Source organism: Carya illinoinensis, chromosome 5 (assembly GCF_018687715.1).
Source record: "Carya illinoinensis cultivar Pawnee chromosome 5, C.illinoinensisPawnee_v1, whole genome shotgun sequence".
Taxonomy (NCBI): domain Eukaryota; kingdom Viridiplantae; phylum Streptophyta; class Magnoliopsida; order Fagales; family Juglandaceae; genus Carya; species Carya illinoinensis.
Window position 1 is genome coordinate 24172135 of NC_056756.1, and position 25277 is coordinate 24197411.

Genomic DNA, 25277 nt, shown 5'->3' on the forward strand with positions numbered 1-25277 from the left:
CTACCGGTCAATTTTCTTTTCCCTCTCTCGATTTTTCCTCCCCGAGTTTTCTCTCCCCATTTCTCTCTTTTTCATTTCTCCCAATCCCTTCGGCTCTACACTTCGATTCTTCCTAGCGGAACACTCTGTTCGATTCTTCGTAGCAGAACACTCGGCTCTACACGAGCTTCTTCTCCAAAGGCAACCGGTATGTTTTCTCTCCCCCTTTCTCTCTTTCTCTCGTTTTCAAGCTATTTTTTATTCTTCCTTGGATTCTTGGAGCAGAATCATTCAGGGGTTTCTTCTACAGGTTTCAAGCAGATTAGATTCGTGCGGAAGGCAAAGATTTCAGGTTCGTTGGATTGCTTTTCTCCTGCAACCCTAATCTTATTTCGGTTTTTGATTTCCATTTAGCCCGATTGGGGCTTTTGCTTTCGGATGTTTGGCTGGGAAAAATTTATGGTTACCATTGAGCATAGGACTGATGTTGGTTGAATTTATTTTGTGAATTTCTTGTAGATTTTCTAAGGTGCACTCAGTCCTTTCAGCTCAAGCAACCACACTCATTCTGGTATTGTAGTTGTTGGATCCGTAATGTATTGTTGCCTATAGGAAGATTTATGTGGCTGTGTGTGAATTGGTTTTGTATGCACTCGGTTATATGGAACTCTTCCCTAGCAATTCTTCTATTTGGTTATGTGTTTGTCTAAATATTTGCTTCGGGATGATGAGCAAGTGATACTTTCTTATAAGTTTTCTTATAAGATACGATATATCTAGTATGTCCTAATATTTTTATTTTTCCAAATGATGAATATTTTTGAGTCTGTTGTTCTTGTGTGTGAGTGGATAGATTTGACTATCATCTTTGGTTTGTTAACTATTGGAAACTACATCCAACATGCAAATCAAAGTTACCTCACTGATTTGAATTGGACACTATTATTTGATAATGTAAAGAATGACATGCTTGTGTTCTTGTTTGTGTTTGTGTTTGGAGTTTTGCTTCTGAACAATGACATGCAGCATCTATTTTTAAAACTTGGTGAGGTTGGAGCTAATGTTTGTTTGGGAAGTAATTGATTGGGTAACACTCTGCCCACTTGTGGTATTTGTATGGGCTGAGTTCAGTTGCAGCATGTGGTTTTGATCATTACTCTTTACCCACCTGAGTAACATCATAGTATCCACCATTGAACTCATCTCATGGTCTGCCATGATGCATGATTAGTATAAAACATCCAATATGTTATCTCAGTGCAGGTCGATTAAAATGTTTATGTTTTTCTGTTATTTGAACTATTTTTTAATATGAATATAAGACTGTAAAAAATGGCCAATTTGAAGTACAAAATGGTCTAAAAGTCCTGGCAATAGAGGCATGCATGAGAGAACAAAACATTGGCTTAGGAAAAATGGCAAGGGCATTGTGTTCAGCCTGTGCCTACCAGTTTAAATTCTATATGCTCCCATACTTAAGGCTGAATTCTAGCCTATGCCTACCAGTTTATTTCTAGCTCATTTTGTGTTTAAAGGCATCACTAATGTATAGTTTACTAGTTGATCATCCATCCAATTTAATCTAATATGTCTTTAGAGACATCTAATCTAATCTCACTAATAAATTACAGTCTCATATTCTAATAAACTGTTTTTTAATTTTTATACTGTTTTTCTATTTATGGAAAACTTGGTTTCCATATATTAGCTGAATTTGATAGGCCTTCAATAGAGCTTGTGGATCTACTGTTTTTCTATTTTTTTTATACTGTTTTGCTTTAAACCGTCTTCTGGACCTTGTTTAATGCAAAATACGTTGTATGTGCTGCTGTTTTTCTGTTTTTGTTCTTTTTTTTTTGGATCTGTTTTGCAGTCATTTATTTATACTATTTTTCTATTTTTGTTATACAGTTTTTTTGTAAACTGTTCTGTCTTGTTTAGCTATTATTTTTTTCAATTGCAATCATTTTTGAATTGTATTGTCTTGTTTATTGTGATGAATTTGTATGTGTCTGACAACTTAATAATTACAATTTTTAAAGGATGGACAATCTTTTGGAGGAGGACCCATTCTTCACCACTCTCTTACAAAGTGGAGGAGAAGGTCCTATTATCACTCCAACATTCACACAACATTCTAATTCTTTGGTCAGCCCAACTCCCCTTCACGGTGAAAAGAGGCCTCCAACAAAAAAGTTCAAAGAGGAGCTTCTTTCACTGTTAAGGAGGATAATGTACTTATCTCTGGTTGGCTTAACATTAGTATTGATGACATTCGGGAAACTGATCAGAAATCCACTCAAATGTGGGAGAGGATTTCTGATTCTTATCACGAATATAAGAAACCACATAATGTGAACCGTTCGATTGGGTCATTGATCAATCGTTGGTCCATGATCCAAAAATGCACAAATAAGTTTTGTGCATATCTAGCACAAGTTGAGTCATTGCACCCGAGTGGTGCGACCGAGCAAGATAAGGTATGTACTATTTTCCTTTAATAATGTAGTCTATTTATGTAAGATTTATTTTTTGACAATATTTCTTAAACTTTTTTTCAGATTGAAAGAGCAAAGATATTGTATAAAGAGATGAAATAAGGGAACTTCACATTAGAGCATTCTTGGAATCTTTCGAGGCACCAAGAGGCTGAAAAGGAAAGCTTGAAGAAGTGGAAGGCACAAGAATCATCTGATGTTGAGTTCAACATGGCATTAGAAGCAATGACCGAGGATAGATGACTGTTCATGGCAAAGAGAAGAGAATGGCAGACGAAGGCTGATCGCGATAGAGGTACACAACTGGAGCTTGATAAAAGAAAGTTTGAGGCTGAGATGATGAGCAAGGATCTTTCTGGTATGAATGCCATGCAACAAGCCTATTTCCATAAAGTTCAGAAAAAAATTTGGGAAGAGTCAATGAGTGATTCAGATGGTATATCCGAATGACCTATGCATTTCCAGCTTCTAGTGGCTGCTTAGCCACAAGACTTCCTGAGGAAGCATGTGGCTAGGCAGCCACTATGAATGGATTTTATTCTATTTTTTTAATGAAAATCTTTGGAACAATTTGTGGTTAAAAAATCTGAATGTTAGTTTAGTTTTTGGCACTGTTTGTGGATAGGAAATTTGTGAAGTACCCATCCTTTTGGAAGTGTTTGTGGATCTGAATTGTATGTGATGCAACTTGTATTTGTTGAAAGTATTTGGTGAATGGAAGTTGTATTTCTAAACTTGTCTCTTGGATCTGTTTGTGGACATTAAAATGATAATGGTAGTTGTTTATGGTGTCATTTAGTTAGGCTGATTTTGTACGCTGTTATGTGGCTTTTTTTTTTTCTGTTTTGAGGATGTATTTTTTAACTTAAGAAGCTGAATTTGTGTAGGTTTTATTAGCTTCAGATGTTGCAGCTGTATAGTTTAACTTAATAGTATAGTTTGTGTAGCTTTTATTAGATCCATACGAGATTTATACGAGATTTGTGTAACTTTTAAGAAGCTGAATTTGTAGAGATGTGTAGAGATAAATCCAGCTTTTAAGAAGCTGGATTTATACGAGATGTGTAGCTTTTAAGAAGTTGAATTTGTGTAACTTTTAAGAAGATGTTGCAGCTGTATACGAGATTTAATTACCATATAATTATTTCTGATACTGCCTTCAATATAAATAAATATAAATATATCCATATAAGTTAATAAAATGCACAATATATACTGCCTTCAATATAAATATATATATCCAAAAAAAGTTAATAAAAGGCAGTATATAAAGGCACAATATATACTGCCTTTAATATAAATATATATATATATATATCCATATAAGTTAATAAAAGGCACAAGTGATACTGCCTTCACTTAAACAAACTAGTGATAGGTTCTCAACATTAAAATAATAAAAAGGAAGTCATAAAAAGAAGCTGAATTTTAATGACCACTACAATACACCATAAGGATGTTGGCTATTCAAGAAATCCATATTATGCTTGGTCATGCATATTCCATAAGTGCTCGATAAGGTCGGCTTGGAGTTGAGAATGAGTGCCTCTATCTCTAATACGATGATGTTGGATAATGAACTCCATGAATTCAGGTATATTATCGCGTGAAATTGGCTCGGATGGAGTATCATCATTGGCTTCATAATTGAATTGGTCAGACCCGAGATATAGATGACGTTCATCTTTAACAATCATATTGTGCAAGATAATGCATGCGTACATAATATCTTTTAGAACTTCGGGTTGGAAATACCTTGCAGGTCCACGCACAATTTCAAATCTAGATTGGAGTACTCCGAACGTACGTTCCACATCTTTCCTTGCAGACTCCTGGCAAGCAGTAAAATGTTTTTTCTTTTTCCCATGTGGAGCAGGAATTGTTTTTACTAATGTTGCCCACGAAGGATATATACCATCAGTAAGATAATATCCCATTGTCTACTCGTGACCATTGATAGTATAGTTGCATGGAGGAGCACGACCTTCAGCCAACGCAGCAAAAACAGAAGATCGATCAAGTATGTTGATGTCGTTATGAGATACAAGTAAACCAAAAAAAAAAAAAACATGCAATATCCAAAGATCATAAGAGGCAACAGCTTCCAAAATAATAGTTGGTTCATTTACGTGAACAAAGTACATTCCTTTCCAAGCACTAGGATAATTCTTCCATTTCCAGTGCATGCAATCAATGCTACCCAACATTCCTGGAAATCCACGCCTTTGTCCAACTTCTAGTAACCTTGCTATATCATTGCTGGTTGAAGACCTCAAGTACTCACCCCCAAAAATTGACACAATCGCCTTTACAAATTTCTTCATACTCAACTATGCAGTACTTTCTCCAATTCTTACATACTTATCCATAAGATCTGCTGTTACCCCATATGCGAGCATCCTAATTGCCGCAGTCATCTTTTGAAGGGAAGACAATCCAAACCTACCACTGGCGTCTCTCTTTTGGACAAAATAATCATCATGAGTCTCAACTGCAGAATGTATATGTAAAAAAAGATCACGATTCATTCAAAATTGCCTCCTAAAAACATTTGGCGAATATATTGGCGGTTGAGCAAAGTAATCATTCCAAAGGCGTTCATGACCTTCCAATGGATTGCGTTGGATGAACATATGAGGTTGAGAATTAGGATGACGTAAAGAAGATGCTCCAAGAGTTGCATGTCGTTGTCTATGTAGGACCATTGCTTCTATCATAAGATTCTCATGATCGAAATAATCTTTATTTAAAATATAACGAGTATTGCTATAGGGATCCATAGGGAACTAAGAGAAAAAAATGTGAAGAATTGGAAGAAGAAATATTGATTTTTGATGAGTGGGAAGTAGTTTAAGAATGAATATATTTATAGGGTTTAATCCAAGACTATTAGCTACATCTAAAAAACTTGGCAAAGGAAGGACGGTTAGCTACATCTACAAGTTGGTTTGAAAAATTATGGATATGAATGTTGGGTATTGTGTATAGTGGAATGAATATGTTTGACCAATGATAGAATTGTAGATGTAAAGTTTAGATAGAGAAAAAGGGTGGTTTGTAGTTAGTTTCAAACATAATATTTTATCTTGGATGAACAAATTGTATATGTGTTTATTGTTCCTTAAATTATTATATATTTGATTGTTAGGTAGAAGAAGTATTGGTAAAATGTATTTGTTGGTAATTAGGTTGAGAAAAAAAAATTAGAAATCAATAATTTAAATATCAAATTAAATTATTAATGTACATATAGTAGGTTTAATTGCAAAATATGAAAAAAAAATATTATTAAAAATATAATATTATATTATTATTTTGATGAATCTAATAATTAATTTAATGTGAGATTATGAATAGAAAGATTTTAAAATTATAAAAAATTTGTACTTTTTATTAAAATTTGAAAAGGATTTTGACGAAGTTAACGTATATGCCCTAAAAAGTGGGAGATCTTTTGGATATGATAAGCGGGTAATGATGCCATAACTAGGACGTGATCGACTTCTGCTCGAAAGTTGAGGAGAAACGAAATGTCAGAGCATCTCTCTATCGCTCACAGTCGGCAGCCCTCCCTCCCTCTCTCTCTGTTTTTGGTGCCACATCTCTCGTTTATAAATTTGATGGAAGACTAGCTGCTGATGCTGTGGTCTAAAACGTCTGTCTGAGCTGTTGTCGTTAAGCGTGGAATTGAATGGCTGGCTTAACCGAAGTGCTGCTTCCGTACAGAATCATGGAACAGGATGCTTCATCTTCATCTTCTCATTCGAGCCCGACGGACGCTGTCTCTTTCTTTGGGCTGTGTTTGGTGCTCGGAATCGCTTGTAGGCACCTCCTGCGTGGGACCAGAGTCCCTTATACATTGGCCTTGCTCATCCTCGGCATTGGCCTCGGATCCATTGGTATTTGCTTTATTTCCATTTCGAATTTGTTACTCTCTCTCTCTCTCTCAAAGTGTTATTTTATTTTATTTTTTTTACCATCGGATTTAGCTCTGTCTTATCATGGGCTCTATTCCTGTGTTTTTTTTGTTCACCGTAACAATTTCAAGGAACTCCAATTGTAATAGACTAATTCTTTTAGAGTATGAGCCCATATATGGCTGGGCCTTCCTGAGGTAGTCCCTTGTATTTGCGATCAGGATCTTCGATATCGGGATTTCTCCTGTTTTTTCTTCTAATGTTTAGGTGTATATATTATGTACCATTTGCATAACCGGATGTCACCAAATTTAGGGATTGAACAAGATTACACAATTTACCCTTGGCCATGAACCTCCTTTGGGTGTTGTCTCCAAATGACATAACTAAGTACTTTTAAATTTCTTTATGCTCTCTAGACTCTTTGGTTGTTTGCTTAAAAGAGAAACTGAAAAGCTTTGTGTAAATAATACGTAATTGAATTATACTTTGTAAACAGCCTATCAGTTATTAAAACTTCGAAGATAATTTTTCTTTTTTTAATAAATAAACATCGAAGAAGAACACAGGAATATTTTCTACCATTCTTGGTGCAAATTAAATTGACCGTCTAGTAAAAATAAACTCACGAACAGAATAAAGAGAATCAAGCAACCCACAAGCAAGAGACCCAAGTTTTTTTTTGTTGATAAGTAAAGCAAGAGACCCAAGATTTTTACGTGGAAAATCCTCAAATGTGAAGGGAAAAACCACGGGACCTAGTCTAGATTAAAACTTCCACCATCAAGAATAATAGGTTTATAGATTGTCTTCTCTAGAGCAATCTCTAGAGGCTAACAGTACATCAAGAATACATGTTTTCTTGCTTTAACACATAATCATCACCATAAAAAATGCATATCAACCAGGGCAACAAAAAAGATCTCACCATATGGGTATTTGTATACCTGTAGTAAACAATCGGAGAGGAATTTCAACGCTCAACCCCAATTAAAATGAAGCTCTCCCTATCAGGTATATGATACTGAAATCTCATCAAAATTGGATGACAGATAATCCCTCAAAACTTTGATGAAGTGTGAGAAAAAGACAAATTCTCACTCATTGTACATATGGCACCGCAACTCCTTCTCTTTCTTTTCTCCTTTTATTTTCACTCTCTAACACACACGGCACATCACTTATAAAACACAAAACCCTACCTTTATTGCCACTAAGTGGCTCACATGGGTTTCCCTCACTTGGCGGGACCTACCCAACAGAAATCATTATAGAAGACTATAAGTCTTGTCTTCCAAGTAATGTAGAATGCTATTCACCACCTTCTCATACTAAAATTGGGAACATGGGTTCATGGGAAAAGGGAAGTAAATGTACTTCTTTAAAATAGTGAAAAATTTGCAAGGAGATTAAATTTTTGTTAGTCATTGAGAAAATGTTTGCTTCTATGATCATCTTGTATACGTATTTTATGTTTGTACTTTTTTAAATTAATATCTATAAGTACTTATCCTGAAAAAGAAAAACAGATTTGCGTCTAAGTAAGAGAAGTCATGATCATAATAATATTCCACTTCCAAAATCTTAAAAATCCCACAACCATTGGTTGTAGAAATATAAAGAGTCCTGTTGGAATTCAAAATACTATATTCTACTTACATCCACATCAAATCATGGGCATCACTTTGCCCATTATTCCATGAGTTGATGAAAACGGTGCTCCTTTCTTAATTTGGTTGATAGTTTTGGTACATCTGTGAAGAACTGTGAAAGAAGTAGAGACCACCTAGTAAAACTGAAAAAAGACACCGTGTGTATAGCAAATTTGCTCAATTTAACAGTAATGCTATGCTATTAACTTTGCCCTGTCTGTAACAATAGATTTATTGTAGGTAGTATCCTTCCTTCAAGTGATGAAGTAGTTGGGTTACAATGTACTCTCTACTCTGGTGATCATGATGATGAACATGATTGCATAATAATTCATTTTGTTTCGAATGCTGATGCCACTAGGAGAAATATGAGCTATTTAATCGTGGGTATTTGGATATGTAATTCATCTTGTATGTGGAATTTACTTATGAGTAGGTGTTTTCAAGTATTATTGCTGATATGGAATTTGTAAGCACCATTTATGGTATAGAATTGCTAGAAATTTCATACTGTGAAAATTTTTATATTTTGTTTTGGACCATGAAATTGAGGGGTCCTTTTTTTTTTTTGGATAGTTAACTTGAGGGGTACTTTTGACTTTGGTGAAGTATAAATAAAGCTTGTGGAGAGGGTTACCAAATAATTAAAGAATAATTTCCAGTAAACATTGGCATTGAATATAAGATGAAATTTGACTGTTATTGCATTTTTTTGTAAGCAAGAATAAGTTTAATTAGAATTAGGACTGGCCTACTTCTCAAAACAGTGCTGAAGGCACAACTGAAAATTAAATTACTGAAGAAATTCATTGCAGCTATGAAATAGGAAAAAGAAGAAACAAGGATGCCTCCAAAAACATCCAAAAACAAGCATACAGTTATCCAATAGTGTTATAAATCTCCTGCTATTTTCCGAGCTAATAAATCTTCTTTTTGTGCCCAACATAGATGCTTTGATCACTTTGCTTCACATTTTCTTCTATACTATGCTGGTAGATAGTTTGGTGGGTCTTGAAGTAAATATTGTGATAGGTTGAGTGCGAAAAACCATTTTGGTACCTGAATATTTCAAACACCTGGCAGCTTTATGCTTATTTTGATCTTTTTGCCTTAAGGTTTCATCTTTAAACTCTGCTCATTTGGTTGATTCCTTAGATGTGTTTGGATTTATATTTTGTTTGAAATTAATGGTAACTTGAGGTTGATTGACTTACAGAATATGGTACTCACCATCGATTAGGGAAGATTGGCGATGGCATTCGACTTTGTAAGTTAATTATATACTTTACTACAACACCTAAGATAGGCTTGGCCTTCTACGGTCAGTTTTTGACTCTAGGAGTTTTTCTTTTATTTTTTTCATATATTAGCTACTAAAAAGGATAGATGTTTTTAATATGCAGGGGCAAATATTGATCCTGACCTTCTGTTGGCTGTTTTTCTTCCTGCACTTCTTTTTGAGAGCTCATTTTCCATGGAAGTGCACCAGATAAAGGTTTCAGTTTTCTAACTCTCAGGACTAATGATTTGAGTTTTTGTTAGTGGAATTGTTCTTTAACACATTTGATTGGTAGACTTGCATACTCCCTTTTTTCACTATTCCACCCACGTGCAAACACTGTAACACTTCGCTTCCCATAGTTAATAATAAATTCACTTTTAAAAATCATAAATCATAAAAAATTTATAAATAATTTTTCCATCCTTTCTACTTTATTACTTATCAAAAAAAAAAAAAATTTATAAATAATTTTAGAACTTTTTCTTTTTATAAATTTATAAATCTTAAAAAAATACACAAATCATAAATCAGAGTTTGCGGAAGCATTTATAAAAAATTTCTCGAATTTTCTACTATAAAAATCATAACTTAAAATCTTTAACACGATCTAGGCCACTTCACGCCTCCCTGGACTAAGTCTCGTCATGCAGTTAGACCTTCATAAATATTCTGATTTGGGGTGGTTTAAAAATATAAAAACAAACTAAAATGAGTTGATGGCTTATTAAGAAACCAATCATAACATAAACATACTTAAAATTTTCATAAAATATTTCATGTTGAAAACTTATAATCATGATCATTCATAAGTTGCTTATGACATGCATGACTTATCTTGGCTTATCTGACTTATCTTATTTATCATATTGGCCCACACATTTAACCCTGTGTGCGAGGTTGTATACTGGCCCCACATCCCTCGGCCGTAAGGGGAGTCACTAATAGTATTCTAGCATATCATGGTGGACAACACTTAGCTCCGTGGCTTGCACATCCACACATAAATCACATTGGTACCATGCATCTGAATGACCATTTTATCAAACTGTTATTATCTTACACTTGATTTTATGAAAGCTTACATGTCTTATGCAATTTGAGATGTATAATGCATACATAACTATAATATACAGAAGAAAACATGATGAATGACGTGCTTGCAAATGTTATGACATGCGTGGTATATAAACACTGGCTTTCAAAGAACTGGCTTAAATAATAATATATATAACTAGCTAACTATACTAATCCTAATTTATGATCAAGCTACTTACTTTGTAGTGTTGCTTCTGAAATTTCACTTCATAGCTGGTTACCTATACAAGGTACCATGCATTACTAAATTTCTAGAAATACTTGTTATAATACTCTATTTACTTAAATAGATAGAATGGAAATAATTTAATAATTATTATGTTTTATTAATAAATACGTGTAAAGTGACCCAAAATGGCTACAACTAAGAGATATCGACTAAGGGGCAGTATGGTAATTGACCGTTCCATGTTTCTTAAACTTACAAAAAGCTACATGATAATTTACTTGTAAAAGGAGGTAAGGGCCATAATGTAATTTAGTTAAAAATGAATCTATGCATTGATGAAGGCTACTGGTTCTTTTTCATTTTCAGAGGAATTAGTTGAAACCCATACAGTTTCGGTGCCGAGAGGGAAGAAAGTGAGAGAAAAAAGTCAGAGAGAGATAGAGAAAGAGAAATAGATATAGAGAGAGAGAGATTAGAGCTTATAGAGAGAGGATGAGACTAGGGGTAAAAGTTTAAATTGGAAAACCGGCCTGGACTCGTTGGTCCGGTTTTGGACCGATTTGGTCCAGGCCCGGTTTCTATATTGTAAAAATCGGCCAGATCCAGTCCGGTTTCGGTTATGTGCTTTCCGGGATTGGACTGGACCGGTTTAAAAATATATATAAATTAAATTTTTAATATTATAGAAAATATTATATATATAATTATATATCATATATGAAATAATTTTATATTATAATTTATAGCATAAAATTTTAATCTTAAATATGAACATTTGTACTTTGTTTGATCCTATGTTATTAATATAAAATATATATTAATTACATTTTATCGCCTAATAAATTCTCAACATATTCCTTTTGATAAATACATAATACGTTAGTAATACTAATATTAATATACATTAATATATTAATTACCTTTTGCTTTAATTAATTATTATACATTAGTATAATAATGTATATTAGTATATTAATTACATTCTATGCCCTAATGCTAATATTAATAGTATTAGTAATCCACTAAGTCTATATATAAAGAACTATATAAATCATTATAGTAATTCCCCAATTTTACTAATAAAAAAATATAAATCATTATAGTTTTAGTAATTTAGTAGTTATACTAGTACCATATCACTATATGATAGTGATGTATTACTATATCACTATAAGTCTATATGATACTATTGTGATATAGTAATACTAATACCATTAGTATTAGTATAACTATCAGTGATACTAATACTAATACCATTATTAGTATTAGTATCACTGATAGTTATACTAATACTAATATTAATACTAATACTATTATATAGTTATACTGATCACTGATTCACTATAACTATATATAGTATTAATATCACTATATGTAGTAGTAACACTATAATATATAGTATTAGTATATATTAATATATTATAAGAGTTATAGCATAAAATATGTATAATAGTATAGTTAACTTAATATCATAATATGTTAGTATTAATTCCCCTTTCTATACTTAGCAAATGAGGTTTGTTTATATCCCTGGTTAAGAGTTTATTGTCTCTCTTACTGGTAGGTTGACTGGGGGTTTTTTCAGTCACTTCAACTCCCAAAGTAGTAAAATCAAAACCAAAATTAATCGGAGTGAACATAATACATAGAAAAGGAAAATCCAAAGGATGCATTCCCATGAATAATAAAACAGTGTTTGAACATTCATGGCCGTACAGATTTCAAGGACTCCAAAAACTAAAGCTTACTCCCCAACTCCTTAAAACAGCTTAACTACCCCCTAGCTATTTATTGACAAAATTTACCTGCTTCATTTTTTTATACAATAGTTTTTTTTATAAAACATATATTTTTTTGATAGCAGTTATTTTATGAAATTGAGACTTGATTAAAACTAGAGAACCAAGCTGAACCGGACTGGAACCGGTAAAACCAGAAGTACTGGTTTAGGAGGGTAATCGGTGCGGAATCGGTTCTTGAAAATGCAAAACCGGTGTAACCGGTTCGGTTCCAAAAATTCTACAAAACTGGACTAAACTAGACCAGTTACACCCCTAGATGAGACCATGTGATAGGCTAGGCACTGGTTTTGGCCATTGCACTTATGAAGGTTTATGGTTTTTGTAAGGCCCTGTTTGGTTCCTTGACTGCACTGAGTGCAGTTCACTTTTTAGCATCTTCTACCATACAAACACCAACTTTGACTGCATCGTAAATAAGTTTAGTGGTCAATACCGTAAATAGATGTAATCAGTCTTGACCAATGGCAGCTTTTCTGCAATGGCATCATTATGCCTACAAACCGAATGGTGGAAAGAGAAAAGTCATGTTTTGTATATTTTGCCCTAACTTTAGGTTGATGGCTGCAAGTGTAGCTTGGAAAAAAAATTTTGCTCTTTAAGGATTTGACGCCGGCAGTTCATTTTTGGTATGTCAGATGAATAGTCGAATTTAATGATGAAACTCATTTATTTTACAACTTCCTATAAATATATCTAAACTCATTTTAACATCTAAAAACATTTAAACTCATCTTAGATGGGCTCTACAGAACTCACTCCACCATCTTAACTCACTACTTTTGTTTGATAAGTAAACGGTAGTATTAATAATAATAGGCATAGCCCAAGTACACAAGATGGTATACAAGAGATAAGACCTATTTAGGTCGCTATAGAAGTCGCAAGGAAATCATGTAGATTTAGACCATTAAAGTCTATAGCTAAGGTCCACAGAAATAAAGTACTGAAAAAATAGCAACGAAGCTCCTCTGATGTGCGCTCCTTATCTTCGAAAGTTCTCTCATTCTTGCCAAATACACCACATAATGCAAATAGGGATCCACTTCCACACCGCTTTGATTTGAGAATCTCCGCCCGGCATCACCCAACTGGCCAATAACTCAACCACTGACTCCGGCATTACCCAGCTTATCTCTACTCGACTGAAGACTTCATACCACAAAGCTCTAGCTGACTCACAATGTAACAGGAGATGGTTCACTGACTCACCAGATTTCTTACATATACAACACCAATCGGTAATGATAATCCGACGCTTACGCAAGTTATCGGTAGTCAAAATCTTTCCTAACGCTGCTGTCCAGGTGAAGAAAAGAGCTTTGGGAGGCGCCTTATTCCTCCACAAGCTTTTCCATGGGAAAAGAGAATTTGGTATAGTTGTAAGGGCCTTATAAAAAGATCGAACCGAGAAAGTACCCTTACCCACAGGTTTCCACCACAGCTTATCTTCATGCCTTCCGTTCATCTTCATAGAGTACACTAGATTGAAAAAATCCGCGAAGCTGTTTACTTCCCAATCCTGTGCTGTTCTACAGAAAATGATATTCCAATGGACTTGGTCCCCAGAACGAACCAGAAGATCTGCCACCGAAGCTTTTGGGTCAGAAGCCACTCGGTATACCGACGGAAAAGAATCCTTCAAAGCCTCCTCTCCGCACCATATATCTCTCCAAAATTTTATACGTGTGCCCTCCCCCACCAAAAATTTCGTATGGTTGGCAAAAACCCCCCACCCTCTTCTTATATGCTTCCAAATCCCCACCCCACAAGGCCCCGTCCCCTCTCTAGTGCACCATCCCACCCCCCCCCCCCCCCCCCCCCCCCCATAAACTGCCATGTTTGCTCTCAACAACTAATTTCCATAAAGCTTCCGGTTCCATATTGTACCTCCATAACCATTTCCCAAGCAATGCACGATTGAAAGTTCTTATGTTCTTTAACCCCAACCCACCTGAGGAAATAGGTCTACAAACCTTATCCCAACTGATTAGGTGAAACTTGAATTCATCTCCCATCCCACTCCACAGGAATTCACGGTACAACCTTTCTATCCGAGCTGCCACGGAAGTTGGAATAGGGAATAAAGATAGGAAATATGTAGGTAAGTTAGACAGAGTACTCTTAATCAGGGTCACACGGCCTCCTTTTGACAAATACAATCTCTTCCATCCAGCCAATCTTCGTTCTATCTTCTCAATCACTGGGTCCCAGATAGCAACAGATCGTGAAACGGCCCCCAACGGTAGTCCAAGATAGGTCATAGGGAGATGAGCGACCTTACATCCCAAAATACTAGCCAACTGTCGAGTGCTACTGACATTCCCAACAGGAACTAGCTCTGATTTATCAAAGTTCACTCTCAAACCTGACGCTGCTTCAAAGCATAACAAAAGTGCTTTCAAAGTCCTAAGATGTTCTTGTTCAGCCTCACAGAAGACTAAAGTGTCATCTGCAAAAAGTAAGTGGGATATCGAGATTAGACCCCTATTCAGATCACCCACTGAAAATCCAGCCAGCAGACCATTGGTAACTAACGCCGTTAACATCCTACTCAGAGCCTCCATGATGATGACAAAGAGTAATGGGGATAGTGGATCCCCCTGTCTTAACCCCCTCGAGCTGTTAAAAAAACCTTCTGGACTACCATTGATCAACACTGAAAAACTTGCCATTGAGATGCACCATCTAATCCACCTACACCATTTTTCCCCAAACCCGCACCTCTTCAGTAAAAAAATTAGGAATTCCCAATTTACATGGTCATATGCCTTTTCCATGTCTAGCTTACAAATGATCCCTGCAATACCAGACTTTAATCTACTATCCAGGCATTCATTGGCTATTAAAACCGAATCTAGAATTTGACGACCTCTAACAAAGGCATTTTGTGGTTTGGAAATTATCTTACCAATGGCTTCACCCAACCTGTTTGCTAGTACCTTTGAGATGATTTTATAGATCCCATTAATGAGACTAACGGGCCTAAAGTCCTTCACTTCCGAAGCCTCGGTCTTCTTTGGAATTAAGGCAATAAAAGTCGCATTCAGGCTTTTCTTAAATTTCCCCCACAAGAAAAGTTCCTTAAATACATTCATAATATCCTCTTTTACCACCTCCCAGCAAGATTGGAAGAAACCCATCGAGAAACCGTCTGGTCCTGGTGCTTTATCTTTTCCCATTCGTCTGATCACTTTATACACCTCCTCTTCCTCAAAAGCTCTTTCTAACCATGAAGCTGTGTGTGGCTCAATCGAATCAAATTCAAGTCCATCCAATTTTGGCCTCCATCCCTCTCTTTCTGTAAATAGCTGTTCCAAAAAATTCAGCACATGTTCTCGGATCACAGGAACCTCCGTACATTCACTACCATTAATTTTCAGCATCTCGATGGTATTATTCCTCCTATTAGAGTTTGCCATTGTATGGAAGAATTTTGTATTTCGATCCCCTTCCTTCAGCCACAATGCTCTTGACTTCTGCCTCCAAGAGATCTCTTCAAGAGATAAAACCCCTTCGAGCTCGGCGGTCAACACCGCCCTTCTAGAAATTTCCTCTGCGGTAAGCGATCTATCTTCATTGAGCCTTTCTAGAACCTGTAATTCCTCCATCTTGTTTTTCTTTTGTTCCCCAACATCACCAAAACTTTGGGTGTTCCAAAGTTTTAGATCCTCCTTAAGAGCCTTCAATTTGCCTGCGAGAATATGAGAGGGAGTACCATTAAACTGATAAGAAGACCACCAATTCCTTACCCTGTCCACAAATCCTTCACTTTTCAACCACATGTTTTCAAACTTGAAATAACGACGCCCGCTATGAATGCCTCCTCCATCCAGTAAAATTGGAAAATGATCTGAGCATAGGCGCGGTAATCGCCTCTGACATACCTCCGGATAATGACATTCCCATTCCGGCGATATTAAAAATCTATCCAACTGAGACCATGTTTGACTATTAGACCAAGTAAAAAGACCACCCATGAGTGGAAGGTCCACCATATTCAAGTCAAAAATGCAGTCGGAAAACTCTGTCATCGCTGGTCGTAGTCGACTGACCCCATATCTTTCACTGGGGAATCTTATAACATTAAAATCCCCTCCTATGCACATAGGAAGGTCCCACCAGCTGTGTACACCCGTCAATTCTTCCCAAAGGAGATGCCGGTTGCTGTCTACATTCGGACCATAAATTCCTGCAAAAGCCCACAAAAAATTATCCTCTACCATCTTAAAAGAACATGCCACCGTATAATCCCCTATGAACTCCTCCATCTTTACCACTACCCTTTTATCCCACATCACAATGATACCCCCAGAAGCCCCATTCGAAGCCAGATAGACCCAATCCACATAAGGACAATGCCATACACTTCTCACTATATTTCTAGTCACCAACTTCAATTTGGTTTCCTGTAAACAAATAATATCCGCCCGCCAATCTCGCAGCAAGTTTTTTATACGAGCTCGCTTATTACTCTCGTTCAACCCCCGAACATTCCAAGACACGATTTTTGGCTTCATAAAGAAAAACAAGTACCCTTCCCTTTGACCCTTTCACGGCTTGAACTTCCCTCATTCAAAGACCAATTCAGTCTCTTAAGCTCCCTACTTTTCTTAGCACCCTTATTCTTAGAATGCGAATGTCCCACCTCAATAGCTGTGAGGAGCGCCATAAATTGTTCTTCATAACCCACACACTCCATACCCACTATATGTTGAATATCCTTTACCTTTTTAAAAAGCCAATCCGACATCTCACCTTCATTGGGTAACAAACAGTCTAGAGGAAACGGATTCCTCTCCCCATACGCCTCAGCCAGATTAAGACCCTCCCATTCCAGCACTGTCTCCACCATCTCCATCCCATCCGAAGGTTGGTTTTCCTCTGGAGTGACAGGAACCAACAACAAATCAGTGCTATCACTCCCCCCTACCTCTACTTGTTTGGTCGATGGGTTCTGTGTGTTTAAAACTGGTAAGGATGGTCCCGATAGCTTGCTTTCTTCACTGAGCATCACGGGGTCTTGACTCTTTTCCGTTCCAAACTCTGAAAAAGATTCCAAATGTTCGCCAAAAACACCAGGGACCTCAACTTGGGGTGATACCATCACCACATTTAATTTCGGCTGATTCTGTGTGAGAAAATCCGGAAAAAAAGACATCGGGGCCCTAAGCTCAATAGTTTCCTCCACCCGCGACGGCAGAATCTGCTTCTCTGCAGTCGCCGGCGTTGTCTGTACCACCGGGAAAGGCTTCGCCGTCGTTATCTGTTCAACCGGGACCTGGGTCACCATCGGGTTCTTTGGTTCCGACGTAGTAGGGTCGGGTCGATCTGTCCGGATCTTCCAAGCCTTTGTGGCTTTCGGCCCACGGGAAGGCCTCGGGTCCTTAAGATGTAAGGCTTCAGAATTGGCCAGAGAAGGTCCCGGCCCATTGGGAAGGTGATTTTCAGATCTCGGCCCATATGAAGGCCTTTCTTTGAAGGCCACTCCAACCCCCCCATCTAGGCCCACTCCCGGTCCATTATGTGCCCGCCCCCACTCTTTCCTTATTAGATGGTCTATCTTCCTTTGCAGATCACCTATCTGCGACTTAGCTTCCCAAAGGAGTTTAAGCGTCTCCCCATCAGTCACGCCTCCTACATGTCTGCTGCCAACCTGCCCCTGTACACGACATGGCTCTCTGTTAGGGACCTGTCCCATAGCCTCATCATCATGTACGAGCCTACCTTCACCTTCAGTCCGAGCCACCTGCGGCTGCACCACCATCAGTGCCTCCCTGTAAGACTGAGGATTCGCCTTGGTAGACTTCTTCATCAGACTTACATTCTGTCTCTTTACATCTGCAATCTCCCACAACATCTCCCCCATTTTACTCCAACCATAACCCTCTTCCTCCGGGACGAAGATAAACTTCCTCCTCCCTCCAACTCCATATTCCACCACTGCCAGATAACGTCCTCTCTCATTTGAACACCGTTGAGCAATAAAGCTACTGCTGCCTTCCCTTATTGTGGTGTAAAAATCGATTTTTTCATCCTTAGAGCACCCATCCATGGCCTTAGCGAGCCATGTTACAGCTGAAGGTCCCAGGACTATACTAGCCACCATCTTCCACGTTCTTTCCGTGATAACCACCCTGCCCCCCTCCTTAAGCAAAGTGAAACTTTTAGAACCTATAACTAACTCCTTACACGAATACATGACCATTACAGAAAGCCAGAACAACCGCCGTAAGGACCGTCGCTAACCACCCAAACTAACGCAAGGATACTATCAGCAAGCTAAACATCCTCGAGAGAAAAGCTCACGTTTTCACTCAATATTGTTTATCACGTACTTCGGTAAAATATGAGTTGAGTTTGTTTTAATAATTTAATGAGTTGAGTTTGTAAAATAAGCTCACTACTATTAATAAAGAATTGAGTTCAGCTCAGCTCAACATCCAAATGCAACCTAAGTAACATGGTTATTGGGCCTAATTAAAACTCCTAATCAATCTCAATAATTTATCGCTTGTGGGCTTATCCAATATTACCCATTAAATATAATTTAGGCCCTACTTAACAATATATATATATATATATATATAATTTAGGCCCAATAAAAATTTTCAATATTCTGACCCTAGAATTATTGGGCTGTGTTGTTACAAACACTTCCTCCCCACATATTGTGTAACACCCCCTTCTAGTAGGGCTAGGAACTGGGTGTGGGGGAAGTGGCTTGATTTGTTTGTCAGCGGCGGTGTGAGGAGCAGAAAGTGAAGAAGTTGTACATGGGGCTGGTTTTGTTGGTCTGAGTTATAAGATAGAAAATAGACAGAGGGACAAAGCTTGGGTGCATGATAAAGGGGGGGCTTATGCATGGAATATAAATAAAAGGGAAGAGAAGGGCATTCAAAGTGGTATGAGGGAGAAGTACTCTAGGTGCAGTGCATGGAGAGGAGTTTAGAGAGAGAGAAATGTAGTCGTTATGTTGCAATCGGGGTCTAGTGGGTGTGAGGGTCTAGGTGTTATCCAATTACTTGAGGGTTGTCGGTTTGGGCTTGTCAATCGGCTAATTCTATAGGCCCATGGACATATCGATTGTTTATCCATCCAAAAGTCTCAGTTTGGCTCCATATAAAATTTTTATGCTAGTGACAATATTGTAATACCATTATAGGGCTGTAAATAAACAATACTACTTGACAAGCTGCTCGAGATCAGCTCAATCAAACTCGAGTTCAGCTTGATTCATTTATTAAATTAGCCATTCGTGAACACAAAATCATGATCTATTATTAAAAGAAACAACCTGTATAAAGCTGGTTTCGACATGTATAAGCTTGTATGAACTCGAATAACTTCATATTTATTATTTGTTTATAGTATAATTTTAACTTTATGATGAGAATATCTTAATTATTAAAAGGACTAGGAAATCATGTTGTTACTTGTATACCGTGTGCAAAGATACTCTTTGGTGTACTAAACTTACCATCTAATAGGCCTAGGTCCTAAAGCTTTGGGATACTAGAAAGTTCTTTTAAAGTTTTGCTCAATACATAGTAGAAACTTGCTGAAATCCTTCTTTTTATTCAGACCCTTGGCTGAATTAATGTAAGCATCAATTGCATGATTTCCACCATGTATCTGCTACTGCTTAAGTGGCATAAAAGGTCTACTTTGCGAGGGCCACTTTAAGCCACTCTGTAACTCCCTGGGCAGGTCTGGTCTTGGGCCCAGAAGCAAGATTATGACTTAAAAACTGCGAGTATGTGTATTCTTGTGGGCTTTGTAACTAGCCATGTGTTTCTGGAGTTTTACTTGCTGTGACTCCAGGTTATGCCTCATACTAGGGAAATGTGAGTCGTTGAAAGATGGTCCTTGGAGAAGCATTTGGAGGACTAAGATGCCTTTAAAGGTGGCATTCTTCAAAGAAAAAGGTATTGGTGAATCATATGGGTATTGCTAGAATATGGTTTGGACATTTAGATTTATGCTAAAATGGAGCTTTAGGTTTTTTATCACAGTCAGGATTTTAGGTTGGAGAAAAAGTAAAATAGATGATGGTTTTTCGTTTGCTGGTATTGTGGAGAATTAAAACAAGAAGTTTTTTTGCATAGAAAGAAAAGAAGAAGGGAAAACAGAATCAGGGGATAGGCATTATCTTGATAAATAAAAAATAATTAAAATGCAGAGGCAATGGCAAACAACTGTAAAATGAGCCTAATCATCAAAGAGCAAGGCCAAGAATCTGAAGAAGGCCAGACCTATGATCAGACAAACACAAGGTACCCCAAACATGTAAGATTTGTAAGGATAACATTCTTCGACACTCATAGATGGACCCTCATCATTTCTGAAAGCTTATCTCTGCAGCTCATTCCAGATAAACCCAGTATCAGATGATTCAATGATTACCAATCAATTTATTCTTTGATTATCAGCTTTAATACACACCAAATCCAAAAGTTGGGGTTGGCTATTGATAATGGGTTCTTTGAGCTCAAAGCTAAGGTTTTGGAATTAATGGCAGTTGATGTGGCATTGGTGTTGTGCATAGTTGAGAGAAGCCGTGGCTGAATCTGGGTTATTTCTTTAGGTCAAATCAGTGTGGAATGTCTGGTGGGGGAGGTGGAAGCTTTGGTCCTGTCAGGAGGCGTAGAAACAAACCATCTCTCCTTAATAAATACAACAAATAGTCCAACTTCACATCGTCATATGGCATTTCCAGCATCAATTTGCAGAGCGCACCCCTAGTATCCCTAGTTTGATTCAACTATCATGACATTCAGTGATTATCAGAACTGAATCTAATATCTGTTGCCCCTTGATGAAAGCATTTTGAGAGCTGGATATAGTATTTGCTAATAGTATCTTCAATTGAATAGCTAAGACTTTGGAGATAATTTTATAGATGCTTCTACCCAGGCTTCAAAGACTTTTGCTCTTTTTATTCTTCTTATCAGTTGGGTGTTTCCTTTTCGTACTCCATGTGTACTTGGGTTGTGCCCCTTCTGCTTTTAATAAAATGCATTAATTGTGAAAAAATACACCATCAAATTGATCACATGATTTCTGCATCAGCAAAAGACAATGAAATGAGAGAACACAAGCACTTAAAATCTCTGGCAGCTGTAGAAGAAATATAGTGATCAAATGATTAACTATCAGATGCTAATTTCTAATTACTGTGTAATGACCAAGTTTTTGCTTCTACAACGATTAACTGTCAGAAGCTAATTAGAAACTGCTGTACACACAACAAAAGCAACTTCAAGAGAGATAATGGCAATTGCTTCCTCATGTTCATGGAATCGTAGCAAGAATAGTCAATCAAATTTCTTCATTGTGTCTTGTTCATATCATCATCCTGCAAAATGATATTTTCACCTTAACGAAAGAGATATCTTCATAGAATTTTAAGTACCCTATTTAGCTCATTGATATGTATGAATGTTAATGACTTACTCTGTTGGAGCAATTGTGGCTTCAGGCAAGTGATCAGTATGTTTTCAGAATTTAGTTGAACTAGCTGTTTCCCACTCTTTTTTTGCGCAGAGGTGTCTTGCACAAATGATATTCCTTGCTGGTCCAGGTGTTTTGATTTCGACCTTCTGTCTTGGTTCTGCTTTGAAGGTATCCTTACCTTGCTGCTTAGACTACTTGTTTGTATCACATAATCACACCTGTGATATCCTGCAGTTCACTTTCCTATACGACTGGAGTTGGAAAACATCACTGTTGCTTGGGGGACTTCTGAGTGCCACGGATCCTGTAGCTGTTGTTGCTTTATTAAAAGATCTTGGTGCCAGTAAAAAACTAACTACAATAATTGAAGGAGAATCCATGATGAATGATGGGTATTAAATTTCGATGATCTACTACTTTTTTCTTTGTTTCTGGTATTGCCATTTAAATTACATGTTTAACTTCTGAAATCTACCTGTTCTTGTTTATGTATGTTCCCTCCATCCTAAATTGAGTCTGTCTTTTCTTTTTTGGGATGTCCCAAATTAATGCTCCCTATCAAAGAATCAAACCATTTTTTCACCTATATCTTAGATTTGCAAGCCCCTTTTTTGATAACGATGAGGACTAAGGAGGCATCGCCATGATTTCCCTACACCTCAACATCTCAAACCTTACGTCAATCTGGGTGGCATTGTGGCAAGGAGGTTCTTGAAGGCAGCTTGTAAGAGGGAACTGGTATTTCAGCATTTGGAGTTGGAATAGGTAGTGAACGGGCTGATTAGACAAGTGCATGTGGGCTTAGGGGTGGGCTTGGAGCAAGTTCACTCTCAATCTATGGTTTAAGAGTCCGTAGACTTTGCCAGTCCAGAAGATTGATGGGCTTTGCTAAAACCAAGTCAAGCGGGCCCAAAACCAAGGCTATGGAGAGGGGTAAAGCGGAAGTTGCGCTGGACTTGCGTTGCAGACAAAGTGTCAAAGAACTTGGTCCTTGTACAAGTTGTAGAGGGTGGCATGATGGACTCAACCTTTGGTGGTGGAGTCTTTGAGCATTTTTTGCAAGGTCCAGTCTTGGTTCCGAGCTTGTGGAGTGGATGTGGAATCGGTGTGGTATGCAATGCAAGGGGGAGGGGGGACTTGGGATGACATTGTCCCTCAGTGTTCATTACCCCAAAATTTATCCTCTAATTGGGTATGAAATCTTCAATTTTTCCTCTTTGTCAATCCCTATCCTGTAGGTACAACATTTGAGTCAATAGAGAAAAAGAACTTGCCATTTGTTGGCTATTAGGGGTATCCTTGTCAAAATATCAAGTTGACCCATTCGTCTTTATGTTAATGGTTACGTATGTCAAGATAAGGGTTGAGAGAAAATGAACGGTAGACCAAAATCATGTCCTACCCTCTCACTGCTATAGTATATATACACTATGGAGTACATTTTACATTTTTACCCTCATTGGGTATTGTGCCCTTTAACCCTCCCCCTTAAGCTGGAGCATATGTCATATAAACCCAACATGGAACAAGTAAGTTTCAATCGAATATGACATAAAGACTTAGTAATACATTTGCAAGTTCTTTTACATACTTCACAAAAGGTGTAGAAATGTCACCACTAAGCATCTCATCGAGAATGAAATAACAATCAATCTCTATATTCAATGAAACACCATATTGGATGCAGTATGTATCGCAACTTGATTATCACAAAACAACTGGAGAGGAGTAAGTGCTGGAAAACCAGTCTCTTGAAGAAAGTGTTGTAATCATGTCATCTCACTAGTACCTTGAGCTATAGCCTTGTCTTGACCATGTAATCCAAGGAAACGTTAAATCAATGTTATTGATTAGTGCTGCATGTGCCAAAATAGTGGAAAAAATGTGGATTATTAACTTGTTCGATGTGAGGTTGCCAAGGCCATATGGAATGATTTTTCGGTAGAGTTGCATTAGCATGACCAATGCATGGTAAGTAGTTGATCTTCTTGCTAATTGCACTACCCCACGCCAAGGATTTAGAATGCAAGGAACCAATGATTTGGAATGTCGAGGGAATTGTGTGGGTTGAGAGCCCCACATTGTGCATGTTTGGTTGAAATGGTCAAGTGGTTACATTTTGGGTGTCATGATACTTTGTTACATGTTATTGAGTTGTGATATTTATAACTATAAGCATTGTTGATGTCAATTTCGGTATGCCCACTACCCTGCTTACCACTTGCAAACAGACTTGAGCCCTGGCTATTCAAAGGGAAGCCTTCGATGCCAATGTTAGTTCCTTTGCCACCACCTATGGGGGAGGTATAAAGAAAAAGGAAAAGGAAATAGTTAGACAGATGATCTTGCCTTTTGGCTTAAATCTTGCTTGCTATATATTGTTTAGAGCATAGTGGCTGCCTTTCCTTTCCTTAGGTGATCTGACGTTTGTCCAAGCTTTGAAGGGGACATCGCTGCGTTTACTGTGACATCCTCTCCTGAACCCTATGGTGTTCGGGTTCTGACATAGGCATGTCCCTTGAGGGGGCACTTCACCCCATTTAATGTGGTAACCCTCCCTGCACTACACCAGGGAGGGGTAGGTGATTCCAACTTGCCCTGTGCCAATTGAATCCATAGACGTTCTTGCTGGTGCAAGTCTTCTTGTCCACACCCCGCGAGTTCGCCTTAGTGCGGTTTGTTGGGCCATCCTTGTATGGGCTGTTCAAGGCCTATGATTGGGCACATGGGCCTCTAGCCTGCTTATTATTGCCCATTTTCCCCTAACAAGGATCATTGATGTTGATACTTTTGATGGTATTATTATTGTTTTTTTGCATATTTATAATCACTTTGATTTATTGCATCCTTTGCATATTTGGCCACTGAATATGCTTAGTTTCCTTGTCCAGGACAGCGATTGTGGTTTATCAGTTATTCTATCAAATGGTCCTTGGAAAGAGCTTTAACTGGACCGCAATAATCAAATTTCTGACCAAAGTCTCAGTTGGGGCGTATGTATTACTTATTTTTGTTGCAATCCTAACAAAATTATTCTGGTTATATGACCCTTTCCTTGTCCAGTGTAGGCATTGGTCTTGCTTTTGGAATAATCTCCGTTTTGTGGCTTGGGGTTATTTTTAATGACACGGTGATCGAGATTACACTAACACTTGCTGTGAGCTACATTGCTTACTTCATTGTAGGTTTCTTTCCGAGCTTGGGCAGGCCACCTCTTTTCTGAGTTCATGTATATTCATTATGTTTTAAATGTGTTTGGGTGTTGAGATACTCTCAACACTTCTCAACATACTCCATTACTATTCATTACTTTATTATTAATTTTCACCTACTTTTTACTACTATTCAATATTCTATCATTACTTTTCACCTACTTTTTCATTACTATTCACAACATACCTCAACACTTCTCAACACTCAAACCCAACCT

The 25277-nt window shown here is 37.4% G+C and overlaps 1 protein-coding gene across 16 annotated transcripts in view; it reads left to right on the plus strand.

Annotated features, from left to right (window-relative positions):
• The first annotated feature begins 5928 nt into the window (after positions 1-5928).
• Positions 5929-25277, plus strand: part of LOC122309665 (sodium/hydrogen exchanger 7-like) — a 63767-nt gene continuing 44418 nt past the window's right edge. For 5 of the 16 annotated variants that reach the window (XM_043123211.1, XM_043123212.1, XM_043123215.1 and 2 more), the window contains exons 1-7: positions 5932-6376; positions 9263-9313; positions 9450-9541; positions 21938-22015; positions 22082-22239; positions 24739-24840; positions 24911-25028. In XM_043123211.1, coding sequence (XP_042979145.1) covers positions 6169-6376; positions 9263-9313; positions 9450-9541; positions 21938-22015; positions 22082-22239; positions 24739-24840; positions 24911-25028 — 807 coding nt within the window. In that variant the 5' untranslated portion in view covers positions 5932-6168. Of the gene's footprint in view, positions 6377-7347; positions 7409-9262; positions 9314-9449; positions 9542-20215; positions 20320-21937; positions 22016-22081; positions 22240-24725; positions 24841-24910; positions 25029-25277 lie in introns of those variants that run through there. The other 11 variants (XM_043123217.1, XM_043123219.1, XM_043123220.1 and 8 more) reach the window with 10 other exon arrangements.